The 16,178-nt window shown below is 45.1% G+C and overlaps 1 protein-coding gene across 1 annotated transcript; it reads left to right on the top strand.

The window, feature by feature from the left end:
- Window positions 1-2,143: 2,143 nt before the first annotated feature.
- Window positions 2,144-14,703, top strand: IL13RA2 (interleukin 13 receptor subunit alpha 2). The gene is made up of 9 exons (XM_065643690.1): window positions 2,144-2,171; window positions 5,431-5,582; window positions 7,571-7,724; window positions 8,193-8,313; window positions 9,833-10,017; window positions 11,128-11,285; window positions 12,169-12,313; window positions 12,940-13,042; window positions 13,964-14,703. Exons 1-9 carry the CDS (start codon window positions 2,144-2,146, stop codon window positions 14,004-14,006), a joined length of 1,089 nt encoding a protein of 362 aa, XP_065499762.1. The 3' UTR covers window positions 14,007-14,703.
- Window positions 14,704-16,178: the final 1,475 nt, after the last annotated feature.

Raw genomic sequence — 16,178 nt, 5'->3', positions numbered from 1 at the left:
TTTTACTTGCCTTGCGAAACCATGTGAATATGTTAAAATTAACTGTACTGGAAACGGAAAAAGCTTCCTCCACTAACATTCATGCACAGTCCTTGGATGCTGTTGCTCACCAGCTGTGAGTTATAGCTGCTGCTTTCCCAGCTCTGTAAGTCATCTCTCCTCATCATCGCATCCTTGTACTGAATTATGAGACCTTTCTGAGGCAGCGACTTATGCATACAGACAGGTTTGTACCGACACAAGTTTTATGTCTTGTTTGACATGTCAAGAAGTAATTCCAGCCATTTCTTCTGTCTGGAACTTCTCTGTGGATGTGGGGGGACTTGATATTAATTGAAATTGAAAATTAACTGTTAAAATTGCTATATATTTTTAATAGCCACTGTGTGTTGTCAGTTAGAATTTCTGGTTAATTTAAACTCCCTCATCTCCTTCCCAGATCAACCTGTCTCCTCCAGCTCCCCTGAGCCACTTCTGCCTCAAATGATGGGGTTTTTGTTGGCCCCAACCCTCAGATTTCACCAGTTCCCTCTGATTTGAAGCTCTACCATTTAGCAGCCCCCCAATTTTGTATTGTCACGCCATAGCCGTGGGTGTCAAGGAGTAAGCAGCCATGCCAGAGTATGACCTGGGAGTCCACATTTTGTAGCCAAGGCTGCATGGACAATGTAAAGCAAGTTCATGTAGATGTCACCATGTTCCTACACAAGCAAAGCTCAAGCAGTGGCCTCAAGACTTCAGAAAGATTGATATCTGTATCTCTGATCTATATGATATCTATCTATTTAATCTCTATCTTTACCGTATGTGTATGTTTGAAAATTAATATTGTTTTTCTTTTTACCCGCAATCCATCTGCTTTCTGGCATAGGGAAGCAGGCTGGGCTGGTGTGTCTATAGGCAGCAATTTCTACCCACTTTCAGCATGAAATATGAGGGAAGGAGAAGCTCCTCCTGGAAACTCTGCTCCTCTCTCCCTCCTGGTCCCCATCTTCCCTCCAGCAGACCTGCTCAGGAAGAGAAATTTGTCCCCTTCAAAAACCATCATGACAGCCAAGAAGACTTCTCACAAACGTTCCTACCATTTCTTTTTTTGTTGGAGGGTGAATTAGAAAGGAAATTCTCTCTCTGCATTTTTTTTTTCTTGTTACTCACCAAATCCTGAAACAGGAAAGCCAAAAACACTGGCGACAGTTCATAAAATCATCGAATGTCCTGAGTTGGAATGGATCCACATGAATCATCAAGCCCACCTCCTGTTGGACAGTTTTATAAGGTGTGCCTCTTTATGGGATAAGGCAAGGCTCAGGCATTCTGGTTTGGATTTCTTTTTAATGAAAATGTCATTGGTCTGAGGCCCTTCTACAGCAGGCGGGTCAGTCTCTCAGCTGCATCACTCTTTCCACAGAAAACGCATGGCAGACGGCTTGGTGACTGAAGAGCATGCTGACATGCCTGCAGAGAATGTGCTTAGTTAGCCAGAAACTATCTCAAATGTAGCCAAAGTCATTCGCATGTTGCCATCCCCAAAAATTACAAATAAAAGTCCTCTGGGAAATGATTAATCAGACTTGGTAAACAAGTTAAAAGGCAATTGTTGTCAGCGCTCACCCTGCAGAGGGAATGCCAGGGCCTCACCAATGTGCTGAAGCTTTCCAATTCTGCTTTATTTCTCCAGCCTCCTTCCACGCGTGCTGCAGTACGGATTTTCTGACACCTCACACCTTCCAGCAAGAAATTCTGAAGTCCTGCCTCTGCCATCCTACCTCTGAATGGCTCTCCGGTGGCTTTATGTTCTCTCTGCGATGCTGGCGTGGGGCTCCGTGGTCTTCTCCTCCTCTTACCACACCTCAGGTAAAGCTTGGCGTGCCTTTTGTGTTGCTGCCTAATGCGTACTTCACATTCACTCAGGCCCTTTATGAAGTTAGTCCTTCAACTGCAGCTTTTCTTGTGTGTTACAGCGAGAGGATGATTTATTAATATAAATCTGTAATCGATTGTGTGAATATATTGTGTGCTTAATGGGTATTTTTCTGAGTAACTGCAAAAGGAGCAGAAAGTGCCTTTGGTGCATAGTGAATATGTTGTTTGATATAGAGTTATTAAATATAAATACCACTTGGATATATAAGTGCTCCTGAGCATGGTCCCAGATGGACAGATTGTGCAAGGTATAAGAAATACAAGGCTTATTCATAATTGGAGAATAATATTTTATTCTAAAAAAATATTGCTCTGCAAGCTATCGCCATTGGCAATGGCACCTCCAGCACCCTTTGCTTCAAGCCCTCAAGCACCTATTTCCTGTACTGCACCTGCCAGCCCCAGCAATTTTGGTCTTTGGTAGCTGGGACTTTGCACCCAAAAGCTTTCCTTCTTCTGAGGGACAGCGAGCAGGTCTGGCCCTCCCTGCTGCAGCCAGTGCATGGTGGAGAGGTGAAAACATGGCCAGGAGGGCACTGAGAGGCTCCCTGTCCCGCCAGCAGGCATCATGGCAATTTGCCAGCAAACGCAACTCTTCCACACCAAGCAAAGCAGCTTCGGCTTTAAAACGGGCTTCTCGAAACGCCAAAATTGCCTGCCCAGCATGGAGAAGTGCAGACATGGGGGGGCACCTGGCAGGCTGTGAAATACACCAATAACTGCACAACCTCCTGCTGCTTGCGCAGCCCGAGGCGCTGGATGTGGGGCAAGGCAGAGCGAGGCAGCCGGGAGCGAGCAGGTGGTTCGTCATCAAAGCTGCGATGTTTGAGTGTGCACGGCAGGAGTGGGTGGACCTGAGGGCTGCAGCCAGCCGACACATCACTACCCCACTCATTGCCATGCAAATCACGTAGAGAAGTTTTTGTTTGTTTGTTTCCTTGGAGGGTGTGTGTGTTTTGTTTTCTTTTGTTTCATTTTTTTGACCTTTTTTGGCCTCTTCTTCTCCCCCCGCCCCCCTCCCCCACCCCGAGAAACAGTCGGGAACAGCATTCCTTCAAAGTAATGGATAATGAAATAGAGTATTTCTAGTCCTGTGTTATGTACGAATGACGCGAGACTGGTTTGTCACGCAATATTTTGAAAACTAGGAACCGCGAGAGGCAGTGCTGACATTTAAAAAATAATCAAATCCAAGAACACAAGAAACATCTCCCAAAAAAGCTTTTCTATTCCCTCTGAAATCTAGTCAAAATTTATATTGCAAGAATTGCTGTTTACAGTTGCAATTGTTTTGAAAAAATATTGCAGTTTTGTTCAAGCTCAGGATGGAAACAAATTTCAGAGTGTTATAGTTTCTAGCTATAAATTGGTTTTGACCAGTCTAGTCTTCTCTTGACAGCTTATCACCAGGCAAAGGCTAGCAGCTTTTTGCTTCCTTGTTAGCACAGTTGCAAGGCTCAGCATTAAGCCAGTCAGGAGGATCTCCCCAAGAACCTGAGAGTCCAGCTTGCAGCCCTGCAGTAGATCTCCTGGGCCAGCCCCTTATGGAAATTACACGTCAGCCACCACGACAGTGGTCGACTCCAGGACACGATGTCTGGTGATGTGGAAACCCTTCCTCACGCCGCCCTTGTGGACTGACCAGTGGGAGAAACACACCTTTGCCTTCTTCCCCCTTCTTCCTCAGTGTGGCTATAAATTGTTGTTCTAGATGAGCCACTCATTCATTTTTTAGCATCTACAGTTCTCTAAGTACCGGTCCCACGAACTTGCTGTCCCTCACGCTGCTTCTTGCTTTCCTGGAGCCTTTGTGTGTTTGCAAAGACCCAGGAGGTGGGTGAGATGCCCTCACTTCTCCCCTGCTCCTGCCTCTGATGCTCACAAAGAGCCCAGCTTAAACACTGAGCTCCCTGTGCAGGGAAATCTGTGCCTGTCATAGCGATACCACACCCTTGCCTACTGCAAGAACATGGGGCTGCTGAATACAAGATATTGCACGTGCAGGGCCATGCCCCATTGCCCCTGGAGCTGGAGCAAGCCCCCCCCCCCACCTCTGCTCCCCAGCTGCATTCATGGGGCTCACAGCTGGTGAGAAGGAGAGTGCTTTACTTGTTACACTGAAAAATATGTAAAATCTAGTTTTTCTCCAAATTATTATAGTCTATTGTACCCTGCACCAGCACCTCCCTGAATATATTGCCATGATATTCTACTTTGCCATCTAATGTAACAACAAATCTCCTGTGGAGCTTTACATGCTGGGAAATGTGGAATCTTAAGACTGCTGCCTGTGGCATGTTTCATTTGGGAGCGTTTCCTTAGAAGAAATTAATCCTCCACCGATGTTCCCTGAAAACTTTCCAAGAAGCACATTAAAGTTTGATTTATATCACTGTCTTCCACTGAAAGATGTTTTCAGGATCTTCTTTCACCATGGATATATTTTTTTAAAATAAAAAAAAGGAATAAATGGTGTAAATCCTGATAAAGACACAAAAAAGGTGGCAGAAAAGCCAGGAACCTGGAAGCCGGACTTAAACAGAGAAGTGGTGGCAATGCTGGACTGACACTGCCAGGAGATGGGCTCCAAATCACCACAAAAATAAGTGTATCATGCCATGAATATGTTGAAACCCAAATGGATAACCTCACCTTTAGACAGCGGAGAAAAATTACTTTAGATGTTACAAAAATTGACTTTGTTTGAGCTGATAACACTAAATAGCCTAGACAGCTTTCATCATGTGAATGACAGCTCCATACAGAGCTGGATGTTTAGGAAGCATATCTGAGTACATAATTCATCCATAATATATGGTGATTTATTAACATATGGCAGCACCTTACAAGAATCTAATAAAAGCCAGGTTAACTGTAAAAGCACTTTTTTGTATAGCTGATAGATTTCCAAAATAAGAATGATTTTTGACTCTTTGCTTTTCTGCTTCTATATGGTTTTTGTCTTGGTTTTTCATTACTCTTTAACATACTTGAAAGGAATATTTAAAGAAATAGGGGTGATTTGTGCCTGTTAGAGTTAAGGAATATAAATTTCCCTGACAGCATGCTGCGAGCTGTCAGCCTATGCCAGTGTACATGCTGAACACAATGTTCGCAAGGATGCTTGTCATGACAGTCAGTAAATATCACGAGTTAAACGTAAGCAAATATAGGACTTGAAAGGTCATCCCAGGACGGCAGTTTTGCTTAACACAGCTTGAAAAACAGTGTCAAAGATGTGGCATTCTTTATGCCTTTTCAGTGGTTCTTGAGTGCTTTCTCTGAGCATCAGCAAAAACTGGTTTTTGGGGGATGGGCAGGAGTCATGGTTGGTCATGGTTGTTGTGAACAGGCTGTTAAATAGCCAGGGCTGGACCTGGACCAGCTGTGCTTCCCTCCACATCCAGCAGCTGCATTGGCCCCCTCATCAAATTCCCTGCATTCTTTTTTGTTGTTTTTCTTTACAATGACACTCTCTTTCACCCCCCTGCTTTGTTTTCAATTTAGTTGCTCCCCCACAAGACCTTCAGATCACTGATCCTGGACTCTTAGGTTCTCTCGATATCGAGTGGAAACCTCCACCCAATATTCAAACCTTCAATGAATGCACAGTGAAATACAAGTTTGAATACCGCAACACTGGTGACAGAGACTGGAAGGTAAGACAAAGCACAGTTTATTCCTCTTAAATCTGGGCTATTGTTCTGCCTTTAGTTCCTGCATAGGTTTATGTTTGGATTTCAAGGAGAAGCAGTCACCAAGCAGTTCCAGCTTTCCATGGAAAGCCGCACTGTACCAGGGTTTTGAAACTTCTACCAGATGGGAATGTGTTTTGAAATATAGGAACAGCAATGTCAGAGAAGGGGCTATTTCTGTGAAATAGTGTGGTGTCTGCTGTCAAAAATAATCCAATAATATCTAGTAGCATTCCTCATTGTAAAAGGCACTACACTTTTTAGAAATCTTTACAGGGCTTGAACAGAAAGTCAGTGGGATGCAAAGTGGTGAGTAAAGTACAGGAAGGGTTGTAGGAATATATTTTGGGAGTACTTATAAGATGAAAGCTGCTGCAGGCTTAGGAAGGTAAATGGAGGGGGGGAGAGAAGAACCCCAGACCGTATGGTTGGCGCAAGGTACTGAGGAACACATGAGAAAATATGCTGAGAATGTCCCTCAACAGCACAAAATACAGATTGGTGTCCTGAAGGAAAGGGAGGTTTTTTGTTTTGTTTTGTTTCGGGGTTTTTTTTGCATAACCTTAAAGCGGAATTTCTGAAGAGCTTGCCAGCTCAAGAGACCAGGGAGAGAAAGAAAGAGCAGTCACATCGGGTTAGCAGTGCTGTGGACCCAGCCTCTTGCTGTGAATGGTTTCCACATGTCCTTCGTGAGCTGGTCATCTACTCCATCTGCCCGAGGCAGCAAAGCCAAGGCTGCCAGGCTGCACTCAGCCACTACACAAATGGGTTTTTGCCCAGCCATCCCATGGGAGCCTGCAGAGGTGGAAAAGCATGCTAACTCCCACCTTGTTTCAGCTATGGATTGCAATCACAAGGGCATGGAAAGGTGCTCTTTGACCTGATATCGGTCGTGATGCACGGCACACTCCAACCGTGCAGCTATGCAGATTCTTGTATGATAATTTGCCTGGCATTTAAAAGCCACAAAGGAAAAAAAAAAAAAAAAAGGCAGTTTTTAAAAACACATCAGAATTCCCTAAATCACAAGTTAAAAAAAGTGTCTTATACAAGGCAAATTTAAAAAGTAGAAAAAAAAAATAGTCCCTGTTACTTTGCCAAAACTTTGACACCAGATAAGGTTGTGAAGAAGAGTTAGTCTGAAAAAACCCGTGGACACCAGCAGAAGCAAGAGTCGTCAATGTCTGTTAGAGCTCAGCACGCCTCTTCCACCTTGGGACTGCTGACAAAAAGCCTGACTGTGGGCTGGGCCAGGGCAGGTCCCGCTGCAGCACTCACGAGCATTTTATGGCATGTTACATCTGTCCTGCTTGGGCTGATGTGACACATTATCTCTCTTGTCATTTGTTGTAACTCTTGCCAACTTATTTTTCTCTTGTGTAGAGTAAGGGGGAATAAGTAAGTCTGGTGAAAAAAACCCAAACAAACAAACAAAGGAAAACTAACCTTCAGCAAGGGTGCTCAAAAAGTCCTGCAAAGGACTAAGCCCAGCGGCACGTGGCAGTGAGCCTGTACTACACTGCTTGGCTGCTGCTCCGTCCTTGCAGGGTTGTGCTTCCCACAGGAACCATCAGTTACAAGACTCATTGTTCCTTCTGTTTCTGATTATCTCATGTCAAGAACAAGTGCCTTTTGTGTGGATTTACAGCAATATCCTTGTTAGACCCTCCCTGGTGCCTCTGGCTGGTGAGGATCCCTTGAATCACAGTCTGCTCTATCTTGTCATTGCTGGTGTCCTGCAAGGTGGGGGACCCAAAGCCAGCGAGGCTGGGCAGAGCGGGTGGTCCAAGAGTGCTAGAGAAGCCCTGGGCAGGAGAAGCAGGGCAGAAATTTAAAGAAACATTAAAGCACACAAATGAGCCTACCTGCAGATAACGCAGGAGCAATCGTAGCTAATTCTGCGGCACACTTAGTGACAAAAGAGGTACTTATAAAATATGTCTTTCAACCAGGTTATTTTTACCAAAAAGCTAAAATTCAGAGTTGGATTTGACCTCAGCAGGACTGCTGAAGTGAAGGTACAGACACTGCTTGAAGGACAGTGTACCAATGACGTGGAGGTGCAAAGTGACTGGATTTATGCCACCTTTCAGGTCCCATTGCAAGGTTAGGAACAGCCTGCGGTACCTGGCGTAGTTTTGTTCTTTGCATGAGCCTGTTGCATGAACCACTGCTGGCCTGAGGGTTGCTGGATGCATGAGCCCTTGCAGGGCCTGTTGAGGTGTAAGACACCGGAGCATCTCTCTGCTTCCACTGGCTGTGGCTGTGGTTACTGGACACTTGGGGTTCATTTCCCTCTGCCTGCAGCCCAACTTTGCTGGGTTGCCCTGCATGAGCTCCACTGCTGAATGACAAGGTCAGTTATGCATCTTTCTGCTCTAAGTACAGTGAACTGGCTTTCATACGAAACAGAGCGCTTGGCAGAAAACCCATCTAATAATCGTGACTGGCTGTTTCTTTTCCTTTTTTGTCCTTCAGTTGCAGCACACAATTGTTTAAAAATGTAAAATGATATTTCTACCGGGCCTGACCGTTATGTTTCTAAATGGTGGTTGTTTCCTTCTCATTTGACAGGAAAACTGGAATCAGAGGTTCAGAATTTCCACTGCATCTATCATGACTGGGAGTACCTCAAGTGCACTTGGAAACCAGGCCGTCTCGCTCCTCGCGGCGTACATTATGGGCTATATTACTGGTATGTATCAGCAAAATAGAAAATCAGCCAGGCGGCAATCTAATGAACCTCTCAGGGTACTAAAATGCTGTGGCAAATATGATTTTTATGGCTAGCAATGCTATTACACAATCCACTCAAAATGAGCAGAAATAATGCTCCAAGCAACATGTGCCTTCTGGCAAGGAAATCCCAAATCCCTACTTCCTTCCTTAAAATCAGACTTGTGCTGACCTTCTACAAGGAGTATCTTCTCCCTTCCTCCTTTCCCTTTTATTCACCCCCTGTGGAGTGCTTTCTGCATGTTGTCTTTCACAAAGCCTTGTGCTTTCCCTTTCCTGAACATACCTGGATCATTCTGGCTGCACATTTCCCTTGATCGCAGTGTATATATCTCCATAGGATAGGATTCAGCAGGAGGTTACGAATCTCAGTGAGCCCTGTACAAAGAGCTGTCCTTCTTGTTAACTAATGGTTTTACTCTTTAAATATATTTTCATAGCCTTAGCACATCTCATAGAAGCAAACATACTGCCAAAAGCTAGTGATAATGCATACTTCTCAGTTGTTTCTTTTATGCTGCTGCCTAATGAATCTGTTCTGCAAGAAAAACAAAGCTAGACAGTGTTTTTGGACAAATGCTGTGTTTGTGCTTCAATTCCTATGAAATTATGGTAAGGATGACTAGTTGGGAAATCATTCGGTTTCATGTCGTTGGACTATGTGTAGAAAACCATAGCTGCTTTTAAAAATAGTTTCCTTGTAGCTCTTGGAAATAATCTTCAAAGCAGAAACACTGATTTAAAACCATTTACTGACTACAAAGGTCTACTTGAAGGAAAACATGGAAATTCCTGTCTTTTCCCTAATAAAAACACCCCACAAATAAAATTGCTACAAACCCACCCTTATTTAATTGCCTGTAACAAAACCAGGTGTTTGGATCTGGGTCCCGTTGTATAACAAGAGTGGGTGGGAGCACAGCCGTGGCATCCTTTGATCCCTGTGAGTTAATTTTTATAGTACTACCAGATGAAGTCTTTTCCCCCAAACATAATGTGCTGTGAAGGGACACTAGGCATAGAGTACGGAGGTTGGATTCAGCCCTGCCTCAAGGGCGCTAACCCAGCAGGAGTCATAAACTGCAATATGAAAAACCACTTAATATTTCCAGGATGGGGCCAGGGATTAAGCTTTGGGAAGTGGCCCCAAAGACAGGAGGCAGTTTGAGAGGACAGGGTTGTGTTTGTACATTGGGTTTTGGGAGAAGTGGACACAGCCTACAAACCAACCTGGGAAACCATTTGTGCCCGTTAATTTGTTTTTGTCTCCTCCCCACACATTCCCCATAGCAGGAGTCCAAGTGACGGCTGCATAACTCTGTGCTTTGGATCACTTGTGAAAAGCAAAGGGTGGGTAGGATAGAGGCAATACTCGAGGCTCAGGTCCAATCTTGGAAAAAAAAAAAAGCCTTACACAACTACTAACTGCCATTGCTTTGGCTATTTTGTTTCTTTCTGTTTTCCTAATACACTGCTAGGTACGAGGGGCTGGACCATGCAACGCAGTGTGATGACTATATTCAGGATCACGGTGTAAATATCGGCTGCATGTTGCAAAATATGAGCCAGGCAGAATACAAGGACCTGATCATTTGTGTCAATGGTTCAGCAACAGCCACCCTGCTACGGCCATTGTACGTCACCCTTCGCCTTCACAACCTAGGTAACAGCATCAGGAGAGCAGCAGGGCTCTGGGGACCCACACAGCCACCACAGGCCCAAGGCTCATGTCTTGCACAAGGGGGCTGGAACAAATGTCTGTTCTTGTAAATGGGTGGCTGTAATGTGGTCAGGTGAATTGGCCTCTGGAGAAGGGGCTGTGGCATGTGCCACACAGGACTTTAGTTTCCAGCAGTGTTTGCAGGTGACCAACACCACTCATTGCTCACCTGGAAGGCTCAGTGGATGCTGCATTCGGCAGCTGCACAGCTTGGATCATAAATGGTCTGCTGGGCAGATGGCAGAGCAGCTGCGGGGTTTTTAGGCTCTAGCAGCATCGCCACAGAGGTGGCTTCATTTGCTGCTGCTGGAATTGAAACCACTGCTCTGCTCCTGCAAACACAGAAGAGATCTTTAGGCTTTGCTGTTCAAACCAAGGTAAGGGCTGGGGAGAATTGAGTGCAAGGTGTGATTGGGTCTGCCAAAGGAAAGGTGGGTTTCAAATCCATCAGAGACAGGGAAGGGAAGCAAAGCACAGCATGATGTATAACCCAACACATGTACTCTTTATTATGGGCACTTACCATATTGATGCACTTACTCCCATGTAAACATCAGCTAGTCCTCCAGTTAAGCCACTGGGCTAATTAGCAGATTTCTGGATTCAATTAGTGCTGCTATGTGCTTCATGTGTGGCTTTGGGCACCTGACATAAACCAGAGCCTCTCCTGGGATGTGGAGAGTGTCAAGCCCACGCTGCTGCGGTGTCTCACTGCAGGCGTCAAGGCTGCTCCTGCAGCACAGGGCGGGCTGGTTGGCTGCGGTGCAGGAGGAACGTGCCATGCACAGTGCTCACAGCTCAGCACTTCCAAACACCTGCACCACAGCCCAGACCAAGGACCTGGCCCAGCCCACATGTCAAGTTAAAATAAGCAACCCACTCTCCAGCCTCAGTGACAACCCTGCTCCTGCAGCTTGTGGCTCATAGCAATGGGAGCTCAAAAATCCCATCAATGGGGAAAACGGGCAGAGGTTCAGATTAACTGAAGCCTTTCCCACCAGGAGTTGTTTCATTGCACCTCTTGACCTTCTCTCTTTTTGTTCCCTTGCCCAGCAAAGCCCTCACCCCCGGAGCAGCTGGTGGTTTCCATGTCTGCATCTGAGGAGCTTCACATGGCATGGAGCCCACCGGGCAGTGAAACGCCACCCCAGTGCCTGGAGTACGAGGTTCAGCTGGCAGAAGATCAAGGGGAGGCCAAGGCTGCCTGGGTGGTAGGGACAACACGCACCATGTCATGAGGAGGGGATGGGGTGGGAGAGCCCTGACTGATGGCCAGCAGCAGGGAGGCATGCTGTAAAATTGGGGTTTGCACCGAGTTGTGGAGAGCGTGTTAGCTGCCCTGTGCATGGAGCGTGTAGAGACTTTACCTGGTACCACTGCTGGAAAACACTGACCTGCTGCTCCATTGCACATGTTCGTACTACACAGCATTTGCTTTAGCAGCATCAGGTCCCAGTGTGAGCCTCCAAGTGATCACTTTCTCAGGCCACCTGCCTGTCACCTCAGCAGGCTGTCAGGTCTGCTGTGGTTTGTCTTCCTGAATAGGGTGGCACTACTTGGTCTAATGACACTATAATTCTAATCTCTCCAAAGAAGTGGCCTGGGACACAGTATGGCTGGATGATCTTGAGGGTCTCTTCCAACCAAAATGATTCTATGATTTTTATGATACAACGTGTCTTTTATTCATGGTGCTTTTTTCCTTGTGCATTATCCACATACAGTTTTGATAGCAAAAATGGCAAGAACTAATTAATCATAGGGGACATCGGAAGGACGTTTTTTCTTTAATTGCAATAAGTCTTCTTAGCTAATTTAATGAAAGATTGTATAAATTAGCAGGCATAAATAGCAACATATATGATGCTTCCCCACCCCCAGTGTATGTATTTTCAGTAGATTCATCTCCATAATCATCTTATTGCTTTAGCTGGTCCAAAACTATCATGAAATCACTCAAAACTGCCAGAACATAATCCAAGGGTTTGCAGAACCTGGAGAGCATGTTCAGAAACATCAAGGAATGTCAGGGAGCTTCTGGTGGTGGCATGTCATTAATTCCTTGACATTTGTTCTCTCTCTTTTGTTTCTCAGTCTGTGTCAACCCAAACGGAGACTACTTTAACAATATCCAGAGCAAATCAAAGCCGCATTTCATGTGTTCGAGTCAGGGGGAGAACAAATATTTTCTGTGCTGACCAGGGCTTTTGGAGTGAATGGACACAGGAGTGTTTCTCTGGTATGGAACCCAAAATAACCAATATTTCTTTTACATCTTTTATAAAGCCTGTTTGGGACCAAGTGCTGATGGCTGCTATGGGCATCTGCTGGTGTCCAGCACTGGAAGTGGAATCTTGGTTTATTTACACCCTCAACATATTACACCACCATGCCATTCCTACAGCTTTGCACCTCCAGTGCACTTAGCTGGCAAGCCCCAAAATATTAACATTTCTGCATGGCTATGATGGACGAGTGATTTCTTTACAAGAGAGGGTGCGTGGTACACAGAGAGTCTCTGCAAGGCATCCTCATGGCACCATGGATCAGGTCGTTTGCACACTGTAGGCTCTATAGGGCTGTCCCTGTGTGCACTGGCTCTGCTGCAAGATGTGGGAGGCAGGGAAGAAGCACATAGCAGTGGCTACATGTATTTGCAGGATATATGTCATCCTGAATAAGTATGTTACGATATCTAGTAACATACACCTGGCATGTATTTGCAATAAATAAATAAATATAGATTAATGTAGGGTAACAAACCTGGACACGCCGAGTCTGCATCTGAGCCCAAGCTTTGTAAGAGGTAATATGACCCATTCTGCAACCTAGTGTTTTCTTACCTGCTGTCATTTATCTTTGCAGTGCCCAGAAAAGAGGACAAGCAGCTATTTATCCTCATTCCAGTCATTCTGAGTTTGTCCAGTAGCCTCATAATATTTACATTCATTGGCCAGTGCAAGAAAAGGTAAGTACCAAGGCAGCCTGTCCATGCAATGTGCTTTTATGTGGGTGTCTCAGACTAAATTTATAAATGAAAGAACATAATAAATATTAAGAGCCAAACGTTAATACGTGCTCTAAGATTGAACACCAAACAACAGTATATTTTCAGGAAACAACCTTGTAAGCATGACTGTCTCTGATATGAAATGCCTCACGACAACACATAAATTCACAGAAGAGACCCAAATCCTGCTTATATGAGCCCAGGCTGCTTCTGTTAAATGCAGCAAAGTGCACACACAGCAGCATAAATAATGCCATTATCTTCCCCCAAACCACTCAGTCAGCAGAGATTTGTACTCGTTGTGTTAAAGAAATGCCATTTTTAGGGGCTAAGGCCTCTTTCTCTTTGTGCTCCTATCTCAGTTGTTTGCATTCATGTAAATGGTGGCACATGGGGAAAGCAGACGCAGTGGATGAATTTGCCCCTATCCAAATTATTGATATTGATAACATTTGCTTCAGGTCTGAAGAATCACTTAGAGAGAACTGATCCCCTAGTCCTGATAACTATCATCTTGTTCTTATGGCCATATAGTATAAGCAAGTGGATAGTTATTCTAATATGTCTTTTAAGGCATCACTGATGAGGGAGAACTGGCTATAGAAATGCTTTCGTGTTGTCTTAAGCAATGAACTAACACCTATTTGGTAGTTGAATGCATGGAGTTTGAGACACGTACTCTTTCATCTTTGTCTTGCATCCGCCTTTCAAATGTTTTGGTTTGTGACAATCAAACAAAGCGTAGATACTAGCAAGAAAACAGTAGAAAGCAAACGCTTTCTACATTGCCACTGGAATGACGTGATGGGTGACAGGGATACTGTAGTGTGTCCCCAGCTGTCTCTCGGTGCTGGAAATAACAGTCTGCGCCCATTTCAGATCCCCAGCAGGAAAGCCATTGCACACATCGGTGGGATGCTAACTCTGCTTGCGACTGCTGTACCACTTGTGTTTGACGGATTGCTCTTAGAACATCACCCCAAGGACAGCCAAGAAGCCCTGAGCTTTCTATAGCCCACGTGGGTCTTCCCTACCGGCTGTCAATTTGCACAACTGGTCATTGCAATTCAAGTCCTCAATGGGCCCAGGAAACTATTGGATGAGTCCTAAACTGACTCTGGAGTAAGCTGTTTCTGATAACAGGACAAGGGAGAAAAAGAAAGTGCAAACTGCCATAGATAAAGATGACACATTGCTCTGTGGGTTTGGTTTTTGTTGTTGTTGTTCTTTTAAGGTGTCTACATGTCAACAGGCCACACGCTGAAGTGCCGCACCTCACACCCAATGCTCGGTACAAACACCTACATCTAATCACTGTACCCCACCCCGCTCTCACCAGTCCTCCTACTCCCCAAATACTCAGCTAGCTGAGAGCATCTCAATGCTGAACATTAGCTGCCTGAACTATTTATTTCATTAACTGATATGCCTTATCTGTTGCAAAGCTGAAGTGGGTAGGCCTTGAGAGAAACTTTTGCTATAAAAAGGCATGACCATAGCTACTGCAAAAGACAGATGCTTCAGAGGAGAAATGAGGTGCCAGAATTCAATGAAGCACCCAAGATGTCTCTCAACAGCATGTATTCAGCTGATGAAGTTGCTGAGTGGTTTTTAAGGAGCAATTCCCTATGACAATGATTAAAAAAAAAAAAAAAAAAAATCAGCTCTAGATGAGATACTGTCCTCCAAGTCCATTCTGTTTGTTTCTTTTTGTTTTGTTTTGTTTTTTTGGTCAAGGAACTAACCAATTCAAAGCCAGATGTGCTTTCATTTCATCTGAACAACCCAGAAAGCCTATTTTCTTGCAGGAATGTTCAAAATGAGAACAGTAAAAGCTCAGAGAGAAAATCAAGTTTGCGTCAATCAGCTATGTAAAGAGCCATGCTAATCCAATTGGGCACGAAACAACACAGCAAGTGCTGTCTTACACATCCAACTGCAAAATTATTCAATCACTATCAGCTGCTTCCACTGCTAAATGGGCAACAACCCAATGTTATTTGGGGAGCAACCAAAGGAGGAAAGCACCAGGAAAAAAAATGGTCTGTGCACAGACTGGAGCAGAAATGAAGTTCCTGGCTGCTGTTATTTTGATGAGATATAATCTCTGCCTCTGTTACCTCCTGGGGCTTCTGGCCAGCCAGCATGGGATGGCTTTATATTTAAAAATATCAGTGATCATGCAATGGGCATTGAAATACTGTGTTTTATCTTGATGAATGCAGCACATTAGAATGGGAGATGGGAGCTGGACGTGCAAGGCACTGACTGGTCTAACAGAGAAGGTGAAAGGAACCATGAGCAAGGGAAGGAAGCAGGAATAAAGCTGACTTGTCCCAGAAGCAGCCCCCAGCTCAGGGAGACCTGACAGACACCTCCAAAACATGCTCATCAGAGCAATTCAAGGTAATGCACAGTTCATACAACTGGCCAGAGGCAGAAGGCTCAGGATGGCATTTCTTCCTCTGTGTGGTGGGAGAAAGCAGCTCTTTGCTGGTGCCCTCCCGCCATCTGCAGAGTCTCCTTCCTTCCTGCTCTGGTCCCCAACAGGACTTTTGCAGTGACAAGGGGCGCAGCCCCACACCCTGGCTGCCCCTGGCCAGCACAGCGCAAAGACTTTGTTCTGACTTGCTCCAGAGGCTGGGCTGCATGTACCTCCCCACAGAGCGATGGGCATCAGGGCAATCTCTGGGATGACCAAGCCTGGATCTTCTGTTCTACAAAACCAGGATGAACAGAGCTTGTTCTAGGGGTTTTAGGTACTTTCAGGAACTAGAGGACTTTAGCACATCTACAACTGGGTAGCATGTGGGCTATGGGTTTTCAGAACTGCCACCTGGGCAACAGTTACTGCATTAATAATATTGGTAAAAACCAGAGAAAGCACTAGAGAAAAACTATTGGAAAGAGTCCAGTTGAGATTTGCCATTACTGGAAATAACTCCAGGTAGGCCTTCAATGTTCTGCCAGCCACTTAGGCCATTTAAACATCTACTAAAATCACAGAATGCTGGGGATTGGAAGGGACCTCAAAAGATCATCTAGTCCAATTCTCCTGCTGGAGCGGGAACACCTAGATGAGGCTACACAGGAA

Source organism: Caloenas nicobarica, chromosome 12 (genome assembly GCF_036013445.1).
Source record: "Caloenas nicobarica isolate bCalNic1 chromosome 12, bCalNic1.hap1, whole genome shotgun sequence".
Taxonomy (NCBI): Eukaryota; Metazoa; Chordata; class Aves; order Columbiformes; family Columbidae; genus Caloenas; species Caloenas nicobarica.
The sequence above is the reverse complement of the archived record's forward strand: the minus strand, read 5'-3'. Positions and strand labels throughout refer to the sequence as shown.

Coding starts and splice junctions, on each gene's coding strand:
- IL13RA2 (XM_065643690.1), top strand. CDS start 2,144: ATGGTCCCAGATGGACAGATTGTGCAAG. Junction 8,314..9,832: donor CATTATGGGCTATATTACTG/GTATGTATCAGC, acceptor ATACACTGCTAG/GTACGAGGGGCTGGACCATG. Junction 10,018..11,127: donor CCTTCGCCTTCACAACCTAG/GTAACAGCATCA, acceptor TCCCTTGCCCAG/CAAAGCCCTCACCCCCGGAG.